This window comes from Chanos chanos, chromosome 1, assembly GCF_902362185.1.
Source record: "Chanos chanos chromosome 1, fChaCha1.1, whole genome shotgun sequence".
In the NCBI taxonomy this organism is placed as follows: domain Eukaryota; kingdom Metazoa; phylum Chordata; class Actinopteri; order Gonorynchiformes; family Chanidae; genus Chanos; species Chanos chanos.
In genome coordinates, this window is record NC_044495.1 from 53238245 (window position 1) to 53254894 (window position 16650).

The 16650-nt window shown below is 41.4% G+C and overlaps 1 protein-coding gene across 1 annotated transcript; it reads left to right on the top strand.

Moving 5' to 3' along the window:
- Window positions 1–12328: 12328 nt before the first annotated feature.
- Window positions 12329–15448, top strand: nefmb (neurofilament medium chain b). Its single transcript, XM_030781709.1, has 4 exons — window positions 12329–13360; window positions 14001–14125; window positions 14293–14780; window positions 14850–15448. The coding sequence occupies exons 1-4, from the start codon at window positions 12335–12337 to the stop codon at window positions 15446–15448; spliced, it is 2238 nt and encodes a 745-aa protein (XP_030637569.1). The 5' UTR covers window positions 12329–12334.
- Window positions 15449–16650: the final 1202 nt, after the last annotated feature.

Genomic DNA, 16650 nt, shown 5'->3' on the forward strand with positions numbered 1-16650 from the left:
TTGCTGTATCAGTTTAGATCAGATTGCTTCACCCACTTTTATTAAAATTTCCTGTATTAAGCACATCTCACCCTTTTCCCATCTCCTCTAACTCCAGGACTGCTATTAATATAATCTTCATAAGCCCAGAAAGACAAAGAGAGATCAGTAAGTTCCTGCTAGCCTAGAAGGTAAAGTTAAACAATAGCATCCAGGTGCTCTCATAGACAAAAATGAAACACGCAGGTGTGCGGGTCTTTGTGTTGCCAAGTTTTTAGGACATAAATTCCTCCCACTCTGCCCAGGCTCTGTTTTTTTTGTGCAAAAGAAATAGAAATATCAAATATAGTCGGCGTTTTGTTTTATAGCCTTCATGATGAGGCTTGGTATTTGGTGCCTACTGACGGTCTTTTTGGTCATGTATACACTCTCCAACCAGAGTTTTTCTCAGATTCATCTGGTAAATCTGCTGACTGTTGTTTATTCGCATATGATATATACTTGTTCAAACGGAGACGTACGCCGGTGTCAGCTTGACTCTTGAACCTTTCTTGTAGTTTTGATCACATACAGATTCTTACTGAGTTGATTTTACTGCTTCTTCAGAATTAGAATATCTTCTTCGCATTTCAGGGCTCCGAGATCAAGAGGATCCTAGCAAATAAACACCTGCCGAGACACAAAGAGCCCAGTAATGAGGAGAAACGCCCCGCCCACTCCCTCGGTGCCATACAGGAGAACCACGCAGGAGGGATCCTCATCTAGAGAGAACTATCTGCAGACCCACTCTGTCAGCCAGGAACACAGCCATGACTCATCATCCCCTCCTTCACCAGCAACACACGCTGTCTCTGTCCGTCTAGCTCCACACTGGCTCGGGAGACAAATTTCAAGCAGTTTAACCGCAGCTTTGAAGTCAAACGCGACTCTTGGCCTAGGTTCAGGGCCACGAAGACTCAAGCGTTCCAGAGGACCTGCGGGATCCAGGGGACCTGTGCCCGGGATGGGCTACGCCAGTGAACGACTAAGGTGGCGTTTACTGCCTGAGGGTCTCAGCAATCATATCCCTGTCTGGAAACAGAGGCAGGCAATCTCCCTGGCCCTGCGGCAATGGGCGGAGGTGGTGCCCTTGTCCTTCTGGGAGGATCAGAATTCTCCAAGCAATGAAATAGACATCAGGATCGGCTTTGGGACCGGTAATAGTAACGATTACAAAGATAATAACAATAAAATAATTGCTTGCCTATAATTGCACAGAACAATGAAAACATTTTAATCCTCTTCATTTTAGTATAAATGTGTGTAATACTGCTTCGTTAACCATTGAAAAAAAGACTCAGTGAGAATCAGTGGTCACAACATGGGGTAAATTAGGACATACTGATAAAAAAAAATTTTTTGTTCTTCTCAGAGGTGTTCTGTCTAATGGAACTATATTTATCCTGGGAGTAGAGTGTTTGGAAATATGACATTTAGATGAAAAGTCTCGTCGGAAATGACCTGTTTGTTTTATGAGGCAGTCATGTAATGAAAACAGAATTTTTCGGGTTATCATCATTATTGTGAATAACTATGTCAGGACACTGAGAGCACCGCGGATCCTGTATGGTCCTATTATATCTACAATTGTTTTTGTCCCTAAAGATAGATTATCACAACAAACATGTGGTTTTGTTCTACTCAGTGCCAGTCTGAGAGTCTGAGGAAAAAAATGTTTTTCATTCGCATTTACGTTTGTGTATGTCAATGTGAGTGTGTGTGTGTGTGTGTGTGTGTGTGCACGTGCATGTGTGTGTGTGTGTGTGTGTGTGTGTGTGTGCACGTGTGTGTGTGTGCACGTGTGTGTGTGTGTGTGTGTGTGTGTGTGCACGTGTGTGTGTATGTGTGTGTGTGTGTGTGTGTGTGTGTGCGCGTAGGACGACACCTGGGTTGCCCGTTGTTGTTTGATGGAGCAGGAGGGGAGCTGGCACACACAGTGCAGCCAGGAGAGATCCACCTGGATGATGATGAGGCCTTTGCTATTGAGCCATTTAACTATGGAGTCAGTCTGTTGAAGGTCATAGCCATAATTACAGACACACACACACACACAGAGTTATTAGCATTTAGTTGTTACTGAGTCATTAGCACAGACAGGCAGATGTTTCTAAATGGCCTTTTTATATATGTCCATTCAACTTTGTTCAAACACCATCACTCCACACTTATAGATATCACACACATACACAGACACACAGACACACACACACACACGTACACATATGCCTCATTTCCCTCATTGCCTCGGGTTTACACCATGTTGGTATGTAGGTGATGATACATGAAGCAGGTCATGTTTTGGGATTACCACACCTGGCCTCCCCTGACTCAGTGATGCATCCTCTCTACTCCATCACCGGGGGCGCTGTGGAGCTTAGCACAGAGGACCGAACAGCCATCCAGGGGCTCTATGGTGGGAATTACGTGCTAAATGACAAAGAGCTGTACTGTGGGAGTCACGTCTACATGCGGTTGATTTTTTTGATACGAGCAAGATATATCTGAATTGAGATAAGACAGTATTCATTTCCCACAGGTCAGTGCGAAGGATCCTTTGACACAGTGTTTGACTGGGTCAGAGAGGTTCCTAATGTCCACCAGGGGGAGCCAACGCTATACTATAACACATACTTCTTCCGTGATGATCAGTACTGGCTCTATGACAACCAGAGGGGCAGACCTAGGAGAGGATATCCCCGCAGTTTGCAGCAAGGGTGGAGAGGGCTACTCAAGGGAAGAGTGGATGCATACCTCCATGTTCTGACCTCAGACCAGAACAGAGTCTATTTCTTTAAAGGTTATTATATTGAGAAATTCACCCTCCTCCCAGAAATACATACCGTACTGTCGTTAGGCGGCCAGAGATATATGACCAATCAGGTGACATATGTTACTCTTTTGCTCCAACCACAACCATAGGTTGAACAATGAGAAAACTTCCACTTACTAAAGGCTTAAGGATAGAAAGGCCATTCACTCTGTGTCAAGGAGAACACTTGTGGTACAGTACAATTTGCAAACTACTTTCAGACTGAAAGACTTTTTTTTCTTTAAAGTTTTCATAAAGGATCATTTTTAAGCCTTTAAAATGATATACTCATGTCTCATACAGAAAGCTGTTCCCTCTTAATGTAGATGTAGAAAACTGTCAGAAAGCAAGATACTTTGTAGAGCCTGCTCTAGCATAAAATGTCCTCCCTTACAATTGCCTACCAGTTGTAGAACAAGGTCAAGACCTACAAATTGATGACCAAGTCTTGGACATCGAAGATGTACATATTTGTACAATGAATATCATGGCTACAAGTACCAATCTATTATGGCACTAGCTAACAACATCAGGAAGTGTCCAAGGCTTTAGAAAATGGTAGTGTATACTTTCAAGGCTGCCAAAATAAACCCAGTGAACCAAGCAATTATTCTCTCAGAAACTGTTTACCTGTTTAGAAATAAACATTAATGGATTTCCAACTGTTTTTTCAGGCACAAGATACTGGCTTTGTAATGGGATACGGCAGGTCTTTCAAGACCCAGAGGGCAAACCAATCTCTCAGGGTTTTCCGGGCATTTATGGCCCCATAGATACAGCAGCATTTTCTCGACAAAACCATCTCATCTACTTCTTCAGAGGTCATCAGGTCTGTCCAAACACTAACTTGAGAAAAACGCAATACATTAATCTCATACCTGTAAATTTGGATGTCGTTTGTTAGCTTGCATCATCAACACCATATAGTATGAATGACCTCTTATTATTTTTAAAGTACTGAAACGTTAGCCTTTATTCAGTAAATGCTCTCAATACACAGTTAACATGGGTTTTGTATCTAACAGGTATGGGGGTTCGATGTGACAAGTCAACAAGTTGCTAAAGGATTTCCAAGAAGTTTAGTGAATTTTTTCCCTGCGCTGGAGCCAAATGATCATCCGCACGGTAATGAGTCATGTGCCACAAACCGTTACAGTCAAGAAAAAAAAAAAAGAAGAGGAAGATAATTGGACAGCAGAGTTGTTTATATTGTTTGTGTATTTAATGTTCAATATAATACTTTTGTGTAATTCAGTGTTTCTTTTTTTTTTACAGGGAATTTAGATGCTGCCTATTATTCATACACCCATCATGCTCTATTTTTGATCAAAGGACTAAACTTCTGGGAAGTGTCTAAGGGAGGGAACGGTGAGCACGTGCGCGCTAACGTGCTATTGCCTCACAGACGAGTGGCAGACCAGTGGAAAGATCTATGCAATGCCCAATCTAGCATACAAGAGAGCTGATAATCTCAACGGCACTGACAACGCGTCATCACTCTCCCACGCAAATTCCTTAACGTCCAATAATTTGCATGACAGACGGGGGAAAAAAAAACACCTTTACGTCGAAATGTCTTGTGTTTTCTTCCTTAGTTTCTCATCTGAAAACTGCAATTCTCTCCTTCCAGAAAGAATTGCATGCAGCGTTTCATTCCCTGTGCTGTATTAGTGTGTAGATATATACCCTAAACAGCCATAAACCGCACGCGTTGTCTTCAAATGTCAAACACACAACTATTACTGTCAGTCATTAAATGACATTTGATAAATGATTAAGCTATAAATTGAAATTATAATTCTTTTACATGTTATATCTACTTTAAGTTCCAGAGATTTTGGGTTTTTTTTGCTGAGTAATGAATAAAATGCTTTTCTGGTGAATAAATAAGCAGGAAAATAAAGAAATATGAATTGAAATGCAAGATGTTGCTGAGAAGTCTTTCTGTGCTTGTCTTTTTTGTTCAGCATCCATTAGTTTTCATTGATTAGAAAAGCGAGACCGCAGCCAATCAGTAAGTGCTTGCCTGACCCAGGGGCCGGAGAATTTGGCTGAGGTGCAGGCTGGGTTTTGCTAAAATGTCTTTGCAGAAGCCAGAAGCTCAGCAGTAACACATAAAGTCTTGTCAAAGAAATGCAGAGCCTACCTACCTAAACTGCTGATGAAGTCGATAGAGTTCCATAGATTAGAATATTCTTTTGTCTCATTTTTCAAAAGGGGTTTTTTTTTTTGGCAATTAAAAGATTTTAGAGAGTGAAACTGAAACAGTGGTTGTGTCCATCTAATAAACTGTACTCCTTAAAACGAAATGTTTAATTCCGACCCAGTGTTGAGTATTCATATTTAAATCCTATGCGTAAATTGCTGAAGCAGCACCTTTCAGACACTGCATCTATTTCTCTGCTGGAAATTAACTCAAAAAATGGTGGATGTTAAATTATGCAGTGGTGATATTTGGACCATAACAAATTAGTTCTTTGTGCTAATAAAACTACCACAAAGGATTACAAAAAGTTATATTATTATAAAAGTATAAACTAGTAATTACTGTCTTGGCTCACTGTAAAAAAAAGTTAACAAGCTAACCAAAATCCATGGAGATTTTTTATATCAAGTCTAAGAGAATTAGAAGCAGCTTCATCTGGAATGATTCAGTCTGTCACTCACTTCCTGTCTAGTCTTATGAAATTGAAATTCGGAGCACTCTGATCATGCATCACCTTTTTGCTTTACTGTTTCCAATATGGTCTGATTAAATGTGCATTTTTGTTTAGCGTTGTGTTGTGCTGTGCTGTGCTGTGTTGTGTTGTGTTGTGTTGTTTTGTTTTGTTTTGTTTTGTTTTGTTTTGTTTTGTTTTGTTTTCTTTGGTTTGCTTTGGTTTTGTGTTGTTTGCTTTGGTTTAGCTTGGTTTGGTTTGGTTTTGTGTTGTTTGCTTTGGTTTAGCTTGGTTTGGTTTGGTTTTGTGTTGTTTGGTTTGGTTTGGTTTGGTTTGGTCTGGTCTGGTCTGGTTATTAGACTGGTAGGGAAGAGAGCGGCACTGCTTGAGGAGAGACCGGGAGAGTAAGGGAGTGGCCTGGGTGCAATGCAGTGGTAAGAAGACGGACGTCACTGATGGGCCCACCTCTCCCCATATCTGCCTGCTCTCCATCAGAGGAGAGAGACACGGAGAGGGAGGGAGGGAGGGAGGGAGGAGGGAGGTTAACAGAGGACAAAGAGGAGTGTTCTGAACTGAGGGGCAATCTAAGGACAAAATGAATTAGCAGAGAAGAAAATGAACGGGACAGAGAAGCACAGCAGAATCCGTTATTAAATCCTCAAAATTAAACGTACTTAAAATGTACAAAGGGAACACAGTGTTCGGTTCTTTCATATAATAATGATTGTTAAGGTTTAACGACAGTAGCGATCTCTGTGTGCGTGTGTGTTGAGATTTCTTTCATGGAGATGTAAAAAATGAAAAAGAAACAGAGAGAGAGAGAAAAAGGGGGAAAGAGGGGGAGAGCAGACAGAGAGAGAGAGTTCCACAAAGAAAGACAGAGATGTCTATGGGAGCCCTCTGTAAGGGCTCCTACCAATGGAGAGGCTATTCTTTATCACAGGCACAGATTTTGGAGACAGCGTGTCAGCCACCCACAGTTTCAAAAGATTTATTTCCACTGCAGTAATTAAGATACACTCTTTCTCTCTCTCTCTCTCTCTCTCTCTCTCTCTCTCTCCCTCTCTCTCTCTCTCTCTCTCCCTCTCTCTCTCCCTCTCTCTCTCTCTCTCTCTCTCTTTTCTTTGGCAGAAACAGCCGGGGAAGGTTTTGCCGCAAGGGCTGGGTACAGTGCTAAAATATTCTTCCGTTTTAATCATTGTTAAAGCCAAGTTTACTCACTTAGAATCTCCTGCATTTCAGCAGTGAAGATGTCCTAGATCATTCATCATTTGCCTTAGCAGTATCTACTACCTAAACCTATTACCACATAAATAACTGCAGAGTTTTGGGGATTTTTTTATTGTTGGTGTTTGCTTTTCTTTTTTTTTTTAATTTTGTATCCTGGATATTTAGGTGATTTTATTCCTCATCTTTTAAAATCCTGCACTCGTGCATAAATATTCAAAGCTAGAATCCAACCAAATACATTGGTTCACCAAAGCAATAAAGTTTGAAAGTTGTGTCTGCTTAGGTTGTTACTGTAATTCATCAGTTTTAATGAGTACAAGGTACACCATATGACCAACAGAGGGCGCTGTGTAGCTCTGTGATTATCAGGACGCCAAGTCATTATTGCTGCTGAATTTGCTGTATCACCTTGGCTCTTTAAACCGCAGATTGAGATTTAAGACAGCATAAAAAAAAGAGACAAGGAGAGAGATAGATAGACAGATAGATAGGAGCGAGAGAGAGAGAGAGAGAGAGAGAGAGAGAGAGGAGCAACACTATAAACCGTTTTACAAGTTGGTAAAGTTGGCAGAGAGATTTTTGTGACAATAATCCAACTTCGGTATGCTGCCATACCTCATTAAAAACTATTTTAGAGAGACATGGTGAGGATAATGTTGATGTTGATGTTGATGTTGATTATGATGGTGATGCTGATAGTGATGGTGTTGATGATAACTAACATCCCTGGTCCAGTGTGTCATTGTGTGGCTTTGTGACCTCTCACCTATTTCCTTTTTTCCACTTTTTTCTTCCTTTTTAATTTTTTTTTGTTTTGTTTTGTTTGCAGTGCCATGGCTGTGCCCACATGAATCATTATGTTGTGCTGCACCAGAGTAACTTGCTTTGGCTTCCCATTTTACCTGTATTCGTTTAAGATGATTACCACCCCGCCCCCATCCCCCTTCTGGAAGTTTTCACTCCACTTCATACTGCAGTTGGGTGTGCCCTGTTTTTGCACTCAGTGCAGTGCAGAGGTACAAGAGGTAGAATAACATTTAACCAATAAAGACTCTGCAGTATACAAAAGGTATACTGTATAGGATATAACTCTTCTCTCAGACCTAAGATGATTGCACTGTGTGTGTGTGTGTGTGCGTGTGTGTGTGTGTGTGTGTGTGTGTGTGTGTGTGTGTGTGTGTGTGTGTGTGTGTGTGTGTGTGTGTCTGCATGTGCGTGCGTGCGTTTCTGTGCGCGGCCAGGTCACTGAGTGCTTTTTCTCTGCTGAGGAAACTGTAAACCAGGAATCTCACTGCATTGCATTGTGCTACCAATGAACATTTTATCTGAGCGCCATGCTGCAGGACTGCCTCATAAACATCTCAGCCTCTGCTGATTTACACACAGTAATATGAACATGATGGCAGAGCGAGAAAACGAGAGAGAGAGAGAGAGAGAGAGAGAGAGAGAGAGAGACAGAGACAGAGACAGAGAGACAGAGAGATGTGATAAGTGAGTATGCAGGGGGAAAAAAAACCCAGTGATGTCAGCTTGCTGATCTGGGAGAGTGATGACCAAACCGCTGTGCCAGGAGTGGAGAGAAGGGTGCTGACAGATAAGAGCAGATGCTGACAAGTTCCGAGTTACTCAGGCTCACTCTTCAGAATAAAGAATGTCTCTGTAATATAGACTGATTTATACCTGTCAGCTGTGCATAGCAGTCTATTTATTAAAATATGGTCCAGTAGTGTATCCAACTCATGATATATGCTGTGCTTTATACCATGTCCACGTGCTATACGACTTTTATCAGTATTGTACAGGCAATATGTTTAATATGTAAATTGTACAAGTCATCAACTTGACGTTTAAATGTCATAGTTGGAACTCTTTTAAAACTGAACTGTGACCGTTTTGTTATGTCAACAAAGAGATCTTCTGGTCTTCCGTGGTTGTTCTACGAGAGAGGTGAAGCAAAGAAAGAGAGAAAAAGGGAATTTTGATGCACTTAGACAGAGGGAAAGAAAAACCTTCACATTCAGCTGCATTATCTGAATATATAGCACAAAATGACCAACACAGCTTAATGTGAGCTTGAAGAATGACTTTGCTCCCGTGTCCTTCAGAGACCTGGAGCTTCTCTGCACACTGTCACAGTTCTTCTCTACACACTGTGACAGTTCTTCTCTGCACACTGTTACAGTTCCTCTCTGCACATTGTAACAGTTCTTCTCTACACGCTGTTACAGTTCTTCTCTACACACTGTTACAGTTCTTCTCTGCACACTGTGACAGTTCTTCTCTGCATACTGTGACAGTTCTTCTCTACACACTGTTACAGTTCTTCTCTACACGCTGTCACAGTTCTTCTCTAGACACTGTTACAGTTCTTCTCTACACGCTGTTACAGTTCTTCTCTAGACACTGTTACAGTTCTTCTCTGCAGACTGTGACAGTTCTTCTCTGCATACTGTGACAGTTCTTCTCTACACACTGTTACAGTTCCTCTCTGCACACTGTGACAGTTCTTCTCTACACGCTGTCACAGTTCTTCTCTACACGCTGTCACAGTTCTTCTCTGCACACTGTTACAGTTCTTCTCTGCACACTGTGACAGTTCTTCTCTACACACTGTGACAGTTCTTCTCTGCACACTGTTACAGTTCTTCTCTGCATACTGTGACAGTTCTTCTCTACACACTGTTACATTTCCTCTCTGCACACTCTGACAGTTCTTCTCTAGACACTGTTACAGTTCTTTTCTACACGCCGTTACAGTTCTTCTCTAGACACTGTTACAGTTCTTCTCTACACGCTGTTACAGTTCTTCTCTAGACACTGTTACAGTTCTTCTCTACACGCTGTTACAGTTCTTCTCTAGACACTGTTACAGTTCTTCTCTACACGCTGTTACAGTTCTTCTCTAGACACTGTTACAGTTCTTCTCTACACGCTGTTACAGTTCCTCTCTGCACACTATCACAGTTCTTCTCTGCACACTGTCACAGTTCTTCTCTACACACTGTTACAGTTCCTCTCTGCACACTATCACAGTTCTTCTCTGCACACTGTCACAGTTCTTCTCTGCACACTGTCACAGTTCTTCAGTAAGGCACTGGCAGAGTTTCAGATGGCATTTCAGAGCTGTCTTGTATTCTTGGTCGCTTATGATGACCAAATATGATTACAGACATTTTCATTGGATGCCGACCCGTATTTATATTTAGTCACACACATAAACACACGTATACATACGGTCTCCATCAGTTTCATAAACTTAATTGATTCATTTTAAACATTAATACATGATAGTATTATGTAATCTGTACTGCTAATGTCCCTCTTCCAGTCTCTCTCTCTCTCTCTCTCTCCCTCCCCTCCTCTTTCTTCATCTCCCCTACGTGCCCCACCCCCTTCTCTCTTCCAGTCTTCCCATGTGGAGGGGCTGCGTTGTTGTTAACTCGCTCAGACATCGTCCCATCCCTCTAACTAGTCTTGTAGTGGCTGATAGCAACATCTACCTGAGCATGAGTCAGCAACACTGTGATACTCCATTGGCTCTAAGCCCATAATCAATCTTGACACAGTGTCTGGGTCTCAAAAAACACGACAGTGCATTTTCAAAGTGTCACTGTTTAAGCTTTACAATTACAGCGAAGCAACTTTGGTGTCCAACCTTTATGCCAGACATTATTTTGCCTCAAATGAACCAAAACATAGTAAATTACTATTCCTGTCACAACAAGAGAGTTGAGTCACCGTTTAGGTCATGGCAGATTTGAAACAGCACATTGTCAGCCAGTTATTCAATAATCAACAAATTCGGTAAATCCTTCTTTTTTTTTTTTCAGTCCATCACGTTGTCACTTTATCTACTAACTACTTGTGCACTGATAAATTTATTGCGCTCTTCTCCTTCATAAATCCATCCACGGAATCTGTCTGGATCTCACCACTTTTCATATCAATACCACGCCATCACCTCCATATATTTTAAGATGGATTACCATTGATTCTGTCCATCATGAAGCCGTCACTCCTAAGACAAGCCATTACACATCAGATATCTTTACTGCTGTCAGCGTTTATCAGCCTCACTCTGTAGACGTCAGTGTTCGGCTTCATAGTATCATAGGTGATCTCCAAATTCTGGAATGACTGAACTGCTATATACTGTTTTAAATCAAAACTTATCAATTGATTAGTTTATATTATTTACATAGTTTACGTGTTTACATAGATACTTATCATTAAAAATGTTCTTTTACAGGAGATGGGGTTTTTCTGTGTGTGTGTGTGTATGTGTGTAAGACTTTTTTTGTCCAGTCAGGGATTTTTAAGACGCTCAGTCAACAGTTGAATATTCATGTTATGTAACCTTGAGAATTTGCTGCATTTGGGTTGTGCCATAAAATATGTCAACTCTTCACCGCGTTCCAAACAAAGCTGGCACGAGAGCCTCTCTCTCTCAGGATTTGTTTCTCTGGCGAGGCCTGCGAAATCCTCTCAGGCAACTTTACAACGGCATAGTTGTGACACCCATACCTACTTCCTCTTCCTTTACCAAGCTCTAATTGTGCTTTTACTGTCCATTCTAAGTCTTTGTAGCCCTTTTTGAGTTTAACAGTCGACGACAAGTCAATTACCGGAGAGGAGCAAAAGGTTGATCTATGTTTGTGTAAATTATGATTATTTTACACTAAATTGGACTTTGTTTTGCATATGCACCGTACGGTTACCGTTTTTGGTCCCAAGAGTACACCAAAACGGGTGCATTTTCCACTATGCAAATTACATGCTTCAATGCGCTAAGTGCTATTGATTGGAAGTAGTGATTAAATCGAACCGCCCGATAGCCATGTCTTAAGGCATGACTTACGTTTTGATGTCTTTTACTGAATCAGCAAACTGGAGGGCTAAAAATGAGGACATGAAAAACCAAACTGGGATTTTACCCTTTTCAAACGCGGTAGCGGCCCAATTGCTGAGGAGGGGGATCAAAGACAGTTTTCATCTCCCTAATTAGGTGTAAAGAAAGGTTTGTTAATGGGTTCTTGAAAACGAATCAGAAATTAATCAATAAAAGCAAAGAGGCTTCGTTTTTACAGGTTTTTAAAAGCACTGAGTAAAATATAGGAGGTTAACACTTATTTTTGACCAAACTAAAATCCTTGAATCGCAGCACAAAGGAAGACGTTTCAGTGTCATACCACTTGATGTATCTGATGTATTTACTGTCTAACTGTTTAACGCCACATTTACGCGTAAAAATGTAACGCACCGATCGTGTAGAAAAGAAACGTCGAGTTCTTCCCATTATAGAATGGGACTCCTTGCCCTCCGTGTTTGACAGTATATTTTCATTTTTCTTTAAGAAGACATCTTATTTTGTTTGGGGTTTTTTTTTTCCAGATCTTTAACCATGCAAAAATCCACATTGTTTTCCCTGTGGAATATAGAACGTCCACGACCTAAACTTCCCCTTCAGCCAATCAATATACCAGTGGGGAGGAGGAAGAGCTCTTGCTTCGTAGACAAATAGTGTGCTTGCATATAAATACAGGAGCAAAAGCATTCATTGACGCTCAGGCACTCTCACATCCTCCACTTTGCAGAGTCCAGGCAGTGGCTGGAGCCGACCATGGATATGATAGGGACCCCTTCGCGTAGGAGAGTACTTGAGACGAAAACTTTTCGCTCAAGCGCATCTGTTTTAAGATCGTCTTCCTGGTCTAAAACTAACCCGGCGTCCACAATGCCTACCTCCTTCAGGAAAACCACCAGCGTACCGATAAGCAGGGCGTACAGCAGCGTATTGCTCTCACCCCCTGACACCTTCGAGCTGAGCCTGACTTCTGCACTGAACAGCGAGCATGTGCGCTCCAACGAGAAGGAACAGCTACAAGGGCTGAACGACCGCTTCGCCAGTTATATCGACAAAGTGCGCTACCTAGAAGAACAGAATAAACATCTAGAAGCTGAAATTCAGGCACTGCGACAGACCAAACTGTCCCGTTCTCACCTGGATGATGCTTATAGCAACGAAATGCAGGAGCTTCGCTCTATTTTGGAGAAGATCCACAAGGAGAAGGCACAAATCCTTGTCGACTCTGACCGCGTTGACGAAGACATCCAACGGCTCAGGGAGCGTTGTGAAGACGAGTCTCGTCTCAGAGAGCAAACAGAGGCCGCCATCCGTGATATGAAAAAAGATAAAGATGATTCGACCCTGATAAAACTGGAACTGGAGAAGAAAGTACAGTCTCTGATGGACGAGGTTGACTTTCTGAGGCAAAACCACGAAGAAGAGATCAACGAGCTTCTCTCCCAGTTGCAAGCAGCACAGGTGCCGTTGGAGAGGCGAGATTTCCAGAAGACCGACATCACCTCTGCGCTGCGAGAGATTCGTGCGCAGTTGGATAGTCTCTCATCCAAAAACGTCCAGCAAGCCGAAGAAATATTTAGGTCTCGCTATGTTACACTGTCTGAGGCTGCAGAACAGAACAAGGATGCGATTAAGGCAGTGCGGGATGAGATTGCCGATTATCGCCGTCAGATACAGGCCAAGAATATAGAGTTGGAGACACTTCGTGGCACAAAGGATTCACTGGAGAGACAGCTAAATGACATAGAGGACCGTCACAACTCTGATATAAGTAGCTACCGGGTATGTTTTCTTTCCTTTACCCAAAATGCGTGAAATGACAGGAACAGTTAAATTATTTGTATGAATAATTTCTTTAATCCAGTCGAATGCATTCCTGAGATTCTTGCAAAATACATTATATTAGGAAGAATACAAAAGTTGAGCTTTGATTCAAAAGTATCAAGTTATACTTTATACTGTCAACAAGACACATTTTTTGCTCCTTGAGGAAATTGATCAAACGCGTAATAACTATCCGTGCGTAATAACGCATCACAGCAAAGTCGAGTAACTTCGGTATTAAAGCTTAGGTCACTGAAATGTCTCATAAAATTGTAGTTCTGCTGCTGCAAAGAGAATTTCCTTTATGATTCTTACACGGAGATAATTGTGTAGGTTCATCAGCCAAATGCTGCTCACAACACTGCCTTTTCTGAGGACAGTCCTAGTTTGGATTAGAGAAGTCATCTCTAATTTACTGAAGCCCCGTATCTCATGTTAGCAGCTGCACCGAACTTATGCCTGTTAATTTAAATGTGCATTATGCACTGAGACTTAGGCATCCTTTCATTTAGTATCAGCAATTGTCTGTAACTGGTCCTCATAACTATTAATGAGTTCTATCTGCTTAATTTTGTTGCTTCTCATGTTGCATTACCAGGAGATGATTCACAAGCTGGATAATGACCTGAAGGCAACTAAGTGGGAAATGGCTCGTCACCTCGGGGAGTACCAAGATCTCCTCAATGTTAAGATGGCCCTGGATGCCGAAATTGCTGCCTACAGGTAAAATAGCATCTAGCTGGACTGCACTACATTATTGTTCTGTATATTGTACACCCAAAAATAAGGACAACATGCATAAAAAAAAAACAAAGAATTTGTATAAAAAGGAAGCCATGCAAAGGTTATCTAACTTGCAAGAAATATTAATGGATTTGTTGCCCGTGCAGGAAACTTTTGGAAGGTGAAGAAACTCGCTTCAGAACCTTCTCTGGTGGTCTTCCAAGTGCTATCTTCCCATATAGCCAGCCATCTAAGACAACTGTAAAAATGAAGGTGCAACATAAGATTGTGGAGGAAATCATTGAGGAGACCAGAGGAGATGACATTGATCAGGACTTGGCAGAAGTAGCTAAGGAGATATCGGGTGAAAAGGGAGAGCAAGAAGGAGAAGAGGAAGAGGCAGTGGAAGAGGAGATTGCTGCCGCTGTTAAGTCTGAAGTGAGCGCTGCTGCTCCTGAGGAAGGTGAGGAAGAGGAGGCAGGTAAAGAGGAAGAGGAGGGTGAAGAAGGAGAGGCTGTAGAGGAGGAAGGTGGAGAGGAGGAAGGTGGTGAGGAGAAGGAAGGAGAGGAGGAAGAGAAAAAAGAAGGGGAAGAACAACAGGAGGAGGTCGTGGAGGAAACCAAGCTTTGTGAAGCCAAAGCTCCTCAGACAGAAGGTCAGCCAGAAAAAGAGGAAGAGGGAGAGGGAGAGAAAGACAGCGACACTAAAAAGGAGGAGGTGAAAGGAGAGAAGGCTGAGAAAGAGCAAGAGGGTGACAAAGAAGGCGATGATGTGAAGGGAAAAGAAGAAAAGCAGCCTAAAACTGAAGAGGAGGTAAAGGAAGAGGAGGTCAAAGCAGAGAAAGAAGATGAAAAAGAGGGTGTGAAAGATGAAAAAGAAGAAACAAAATCGAACGGAGAAGATGACAAGAAAAGCGACTCCAAGCAGGAGGACGAAAAAAAGAGCGACTCAGGAGAAGATGAGAAAAAAGACGAGAAATCAGACGATGCCAAGGGAAAAGAAGAGAAGGAGCAGAAGAGTGGTTCACCAGAGGACAAAGGAAAAGCCGATAGCCCAGTGGAAGATAAAAAGGGAGAAGAACAGGTTATCACCAATGGCACTTCAAAGAGCCCCATCAAAGAGGATCCCACCATGAAGGAAGAAGAGACCCACACCAGAACAGTGGAGACTACAACCAACGGGGCAGTGGAAACCACAAAGTCTGGTAAAGTCACCCCACCAGAGAGCAAGGCAGATGAGGAGACTCAAGAGAAGAAGACAGCCCCTAAGAAAGTCGAGAAGGTCACATCCAAACCCGCCAAAGAAGTCAAAGGAAAAGACTGATCATTCAAATGAAAGGTATCAAAATGAGGTCGTATTGATAGCTATAGCTAATTAAGAAAAAAATAATTGAATAACCATATTAGAAGCAAATTATGACATAAAACTCACAGAATCTAATGCAGCAAGCGACTATAATTGCATGTGTGTTGTTTCGAGAATGGTGTGCATGTGTGAGTAAGAGAAATGACAATTTTGTCTTTCTGTCACCAAAGGTGTACAACTGGAATGAAATATTTAGGATGTTTTCACCGTAATTGTAACTCAAACGGGACAGTAATACGAATTTAGTCCACTGAATAAGTGATGGTGCTACAACAATAAACATTTGCTAACAATATTAAGAGCTCAATGCTGAAATTGCCAAACTGAAACGTTAGAAACCAAGTGATGTCAAGCTAACAAGCTCCTTGCCTTAATACAGTATTCATTAAAGAACATTATGTTGATGTTGTGTTTGTGTCCAGCAATGAGACATGAACGAAAACTGTAATAAAATCTTTGAAATTATTCTGTTCATCAAACTGTGAATCTACTATCAAGACTGAATACATTTAAGGTGCTGCATTTAAAAATGTCATCATTACTTCCTCATTAAAAGCAAATTAAATCTTCCAAGTGTTGTTGTAGTGTCGTTCCTGGAATTTTTTCTTTTTCTGTTCTATGACCGACTGTGTTAACTCAAAATGAGACTGAAGATGTTTAGTACAACAGTCGTGATGGGTTTATTGTTAAAGCCAGTGGCGGCTGGTGAGCTGGACAGAGGGGGAACAAACCTCACCTTTAAATCTATCATTAATGTCAACCTGTTCCCTTTAATCCGCCTTGATTAACCAAAAGACTACTGATTCGCATAATAATTAACACCAATCGCGTAACCAGCTGCAATTGGTTAAAGCTCATAACATTTTATATACTCTTAAAGAAAAACCATTATCACAAATATTTATCAGTTACTATCAAATTGCTATCGGAATTGTCAGATAAATTGAATATATGAATCTGAAATTCAGTCCGGTCAATAGTTTATGGACTGGTTTCCTAGACAGAGTTTAAGCTAAGACTAGAATACCCTTTGAAATTTAAGCAATCCAAATTCACTTTTTAGGCACAGTTTAAAATAAAACTAAGTTAAGATTAGTCTAGGCTGAACTGGTTTCATAAAAGGCATTTGGAGTTACTGAGGGATTGAAGGAGAGGAATTA